The sequence below is a fragment of the Babylonia areolata genome, chromosome 7 (assembly GCF_041734735.1).
Source record: "Babylonia areolata isolate BAREFJ2019XMU chromosome 7, ASM4173473v1, whole genome shotgun sequence".
Lineage (NCBI taxonomy): Eukaryota > Metazoa > Mollusca > Gastropoda > Neogastropoda > Buccinidae > Babylonia > Babylonia areolata.
Genome location: NC_134882.1, coordinates 35,565,369 through 35,567,868, shown reverse-complemented (window position 1 = coordinate 35,567,868; position 2,500 = coordinate 35,565,369). Strand labels below are relative to the sequence as shown.

At 42.2% G+C, this 2,500-nt stretch overlaps 1 protein-coding gene across 1 annotated transcript in view; it reads right to left on the bottom strand.

Moving 5' to 3' along the window:
• LOC143284243 (large neutral amino acids transporter small subunit 1-like) overlaps positions 1-2,500 on the bottom strand; it is a 26,889-nt gene that overhangs the window by 5,913 nt on the left and 18,476 nt on the right. The window contains exon 8 of the mRNA XM_076590921.1: positions 901-997. Within this exon, the coding sequence (XP_076447036.1) occupies positions 901-997 (97 nt within the window). The remainder of the gene's footprint in view (positions 1-900; positions 998-2,500) is intronic.

The following is a 2,500-nucleotide window of genomic DNA, read 5'->3' as shown; positions in this document are numbered from 1 at the left end:
CACAAGTTGTCCACATAATCTTTTTCAGCTGATTAAAAGAAAACTTCAAAACAATACTGCCCATCTGTTTTCCACGTACTGATCACATTTTGCCCCACCTCCGTATTCTACACTGGCTCCCATTGAAGCGAGAATTAAATACAAAATAGCGTGTCTCTGCTTTTCTGCTTTCTGCTCCACTGGATCTAGCGATCTTTCTGACCTCATCAGTGCTTACACTCCCTCAAGAACTATCCGCTCCTCCTCTGTCTCTTGCCCTCTCAAAATTCCTCGTGTCAATACAAGAACGTTCTTTCCTCTTTGCTGCTTCTCACATCTGGAACAACCTTCCACATAATATCCGTTCTCATGACTCCATCTCTGCCTTTCGCTCTTCTCTAAAAACTCATCTTTTCGAAACCTGCCTGTAAGCACTCACTGTTTCCTTCTTCTCGAACCCAACCCCATGCCTGTCAGCTCACTTTACATATATATGACGAATAGGAGAGTGAGTGGGGGGCAGAGAGGGGCGGGGGGCAGGAGAGGGATCGGGAGAGGGGGTGATGGAGAAAGAGTGGTCATGAATGGTTCATGTACTTTGTAACTTTTTCTTTCATGTAAAGCGCCAAGAGCTCTTAGAGAGAAAGGGAGCCACACAAATGTACATTATCATCATCATCATCATTAACGTGCGTGGCCGTTTTTCAAGCCCGCCTTTTAGGCAGCCATACTTTGTTTTCAGGCTTTAATATCATTATTGCGACTCAAAGACATTTTCACCCCCTTTTTACCGGTGGGCTTTTTTTTTATGTACTTGGCCGTTTTTAACTCCGCCATTCAGGTTGCCATACTTCGTCTTCGGGGGGGGAGGGGGTAATAATTATCACCATGGTGATGAATGAGCCAAAGACAGCCACGTACCACGGCCATGAGGGAGGGAGCAGGGGTGAGGTTCTTCACGGTGATCATGGAGATCACCTGGGGGAGGTGGTTGTACCGCGCTGCCGTGAAGAACAGCCTGTGACAGAGGAACAGCAGACAGAGAAACAGCAGATATAACGTGACAGATGAGACAGAGAAACAGCAGACATAGCGTGACAGCTGAGATAGAGAAACAGCAAACATAACGTATACAACGTGCAACGTTTCCTTTCCTCAGGATGAAAAGCTTCGACCAATTTGTTTCCGGTACAGTCTCTAAAAGTCGATTTTCACTTACAGTTTCAGTTTCTCAAGGAGGCGTCACTAGGTTTGGAGAAAATCCAAAAACATTAAGCAGCTGCCTGCCCGGCAACATAACCCAACGCCCTTAGTCGAGTCAAATTTATTATCAACTCCACAGAGAAATTCACATGTGGTCGTGCTGCTCGTAATGATGATAGAAACATGAAATATGCATTTAGAAGACATATACATGTTTGAATCACATAAAATGATAAAATTACATCGCACTAACAAATTTAAGAACAGTTGGGTTTGGGGGGTTATAGTATATATATATATATATATATATATATATATATATATATATATATATATATATATATATATATAACGAATACTAAACAGTTTTTTTTTTAATCTTAAGAGACATGCGCTTGTTTGATCACATAAATCTGACACACAAAAGTCTCACCACCTTCCTCAGCAAAACTGATACAGGATGGTCTTGGGTTGGACAGGATGTGCGGGAAGTACGTTCACACCTGCTTTAAAACTGCCTGAAGAAGGTGGTGAGAGACCATGGAAAGGAACCAGCAAGTTCAAGTTCAAACTTTCGATCTTGAGTAAAGGGAAGTGTGTATCCAGAATCAGAGAACCTGTACCAACGAAGAATTAAGCTTGTTCCGTCTAGTCTTTGACATGAGTCACGATAATAATAATTTTAAAAAAATATATGGACGTACCATTGATGTACCCTACCTGGACATAGAGAGAAGAGAGCTATTGATGTACCCTACCTGGACATAGAGAGAACAGAGCTATTGATGTAACATGGCTGGACATAGAGAGAACAGAGCTATTGAGGAACACTACCTGGACGTAGAATAGAGCTACTGATGTAACATACCTAGACATAGAGAGAACAGACCAATTGATGTAACATAACTGGACATAGGGCGAACAGAGCTACGATGTAACAAGCCTGGACATAGAACAGACCTATTCATGTAACATACCTGGACATGGAGAGAGCAGAGCTATTGATGTAACATGCCTTGATATAGAGAGAACAGAGCTATTGATGTAGCATACCTGGACATAGAACAGAGCTACTGATGTAACACCCCTGGACATAGAGAGAATAGAGCTACTGATGTAACACCCCTGGACATAGAACAGAGCTACTGATGTAACATACCTGAACCTAGAGAGAACAGAACCATTGATGTAATATACCTGGACATAGAGAGAACAGAGCTACTGGTGCAACATACTTCGACAAAGAGAGAACAGATCAATTGGTGTAACAGACCGGGACATATAAAGAACAGAGCTGTTGGTGTAACATACCTTGACA